Consider the following 2782-nt stretch of genomic DNA (forward strand, 5'->3'; position numbering starts at 1 on the left):
AACGGGACGAACTTCTGTTACAAACAACCAATTAGGTAGTAGTAGAGCGCAAACTACGGTATAATATTAAAAAACAGTTGTGTATGTACCGAACTTTTTTTATACATATAAAAACTGCGTCTTATTGACTATTATTTCCCGACATCTTTATGTGTAGAAAACATTCAACGATTGTATTGTTTAACTATACATACAATTCTATAAAAATATTAAATCACTATAAAACAATATAAAATTTTCTTCAAATAAGTAATCTTTGCACAATAAACAGTAATGTGAAAACCGCGAGATTCCCTAATTGTACTTATTTCAATAATTTCTAATCTGCAATTATTATGTTCTAGGTACACTCTATTCTACGAGCACACTCTAGACGGCACGCCGGTGACGCGGCCCTACTTCCAGGAGTATCCCAATGAAGAGGAAACTTACACTATTGATGATCAGTATTTACTGGGTATGTACTTTGACTATTATATGACAGGATCCGACAAACGTATAATCTGTTAAAAATAAATAATACGAAAATAATACTACTAGGTAGGTAGGGTAACCATGCATTTAGGAAATTTAAAGACTAAAGATAATGAACAAGATTTTCTCTCCGGTAACTTCTTTGAAAGGTATAAAAACATTGTAATAAGCATTTTTTGTTACAAAATAAACTAAATCGTGTCACAAAATAAAATAAAAACATTTAAATATTATTTAATGTACATGTTTTGAGGACCTAATCAATAGATGGCGTTAGTGGATAAGTGAAGTGTCAACTATGCTTTCTCTATATATATTTTTTTAATTTCATTGATTTTAAATTTAGAAATCTATGACCTATGTCTACACTTGTTGCCTTACAGATGTTAATTTAATTTTCCCTTGTGATTAGGTGACAAGCTGCTGGTCCGCCCCGTGCTGGAAGCTGGTGTGAAGAGTGTGAAGGTGTACCTTCCCGGACGAGAGACAAACACGTTGTGGTACGATGTCGACTCCTACCAAGTACATAAAGCTAACGGATATTTCAATCAGGAAGTTAATCTAGCAAAGGTATGTTTTATGGATGTTTGTGTCTTAGATTTTAAATATTGAATGTTATAATGAATTTTGTTGGGATTCTAACAAAGTTAAATGGAAAATCTTATTTAGGAAAGGAATCAAATTATAAGCCAATAGCAGCAAAGATGTAAGGTTTCCATGGTAACGGTAATCGTTAGCCAATGGCAAAAGCCTTCGTTGTCACTTAAACATTTGGGCTTTGAAATATGCAAATAAAAGTTTATAAATGTAAACAATAAAATTAAGTTTTATTGACAGTGCTAGTAAATAAAATCCGCTTTAACACTTTTTCTACTTGATAGTTTTTTTGCAATTTGTTAATTAATTTTAATAGGCTATCTGGGTTGAAGCGTGTCGTAAGTGTAGGTCTTTTTATTAAAGAAAGAATTATTCAAAAATATGTTGTGATTGCTGACTACGTAGGATGTAGTGTGTGTTTACTCTTTATTATATTAGTATATAAAATAGGTCCAGTTAATTATGTGTGTGTGATATTTCAGATCCCTGTGTACCAGCGCGGGGGCGCGGTGGTGCCGCGACGCGAGCGAGTGCGTCGCTCCTCCACGCTGATGGCCAACGACCCCTTCACACTGGTCGTCACATTGGACGCTAATGTATGTGTCATTTACGCTTTGTAAAATAAAGCTCTCATATTTATCTCATATTATTTACTAGATTTCGACCGCGACTATGACTGTGTGGAATTTAAAAAAAAATTAAGTAGCTCATGTGTTCTTCCAGACTATCCTCTACATCTATGCCACATTTTATCGAAATCATTGTCATTAAATTATTTAAACTTTCGTGAGACATTTTATAATTAATTATTTTACGGCTTACTCACGTCATACTTTTTCAGTCTGTTCTCTGTTCAGAAACCTGTTCAGCAGTTTAGGCTGCAATCTCAAATAATTAAAAACACAAGAATGATGAAACAGATAATTTGAAACACAAAAAAAAAACATTTTTATGTTTTTATTTATCTGAATATTGTTAAAAGACAGGAACATGAAATAAAACGACAAGCCTAAACATTGACTTATAAATATCGACAAAGACCATATTAAAATTAATTGTATTATAAATGCGAAAGTTTATATGACTGGATAGTTGTTTGTTACAGTTTGTAGTCTATACTGCTGAATATATCTCGATACTAGTCATAAATGTAGAGAACAGTCTGAAAGAACAATTAGGCTACTTTGTTTTTTAAATTCCATGCGGACGGAGTCGCGGGCAAAAGCTAGTTATAATATAAATATATGTATTTTTTTGCAGAACACAGCGCACGGCACCCTGTATATTGACGACGGGGAGACTTACGAATATAAGAATAATAAATACATCTACGCCAAGATCGCTTACGAACCTAACCAGATGACATACACGTGAGTATATTTTTAGTAATTTGTCTATATGCTGCTAGGCCATTTTTGACCTCCACTTTGTTCTCTTGTAATTAAAAAACAATCTAAATAGTGCCTAAGTCTATGTCAAAATGCGAAATTTTTATAAGAACAGATAATTATTAATTAATGTAATTTATTTCTTATGCAAAATATTTTCGTAGTATATCTTTCATTTATGAATTTATATTTTTAACATTTTATTCTGCCATTTTCCTTACGAAGGTCTTAAGGGTTATTTGTTTTAGCCGTTATATTTGATTTCGCTTCTTAAAAATACGAAAACCTGTACGATTACGCTAGCTTCTCTAATTGAATCGAGA

General features: G+C 32.3%; 1 protein-coding gene across 1 annotated transcript in view; it reads left to right on the plus strand.

Annotated features, from left to right (window-relative positions):
- LOC106108701 (neutral alpha-glucosidase AB) overlaps window positions 1-2782 on the plus strand; it is a 21783-nt gene that overhangs the window by 15220 nt on the left and 3781 nt on the right. The window contains exons 15-18 of the mRNA XM_013289961.1: window positions 278-457; window positions 887-1044; window positions 1554-1667; window positions 2332-2441. Of these exons, the coding sequence (XP_013145415.1) occupies window positions 278-457; window positions 887-1044; window positions 1554-1667; window positions 2332-2441 (562 nt within the window). The remainder of the gene's footprint in view (window positions 1-277; window positions 458-886; window positions 1045-1553; window positions 1668-2331; window positions 2442-2782) is intronic.

Source organism: Papilio polytes, unplaced genomic scaffold (genome assembly GCF_000836215.1).
Source record: "Papilio polytes unplaced genomic scaffold, Ppol_1.0 DF821400.1, whole genome shotgun sequence".
NCBI lineage: Eukaryota > Metazoa > Arthropoda > Insecta > Lepidoptera > Papilionidae > Papilio > Papilio polytes.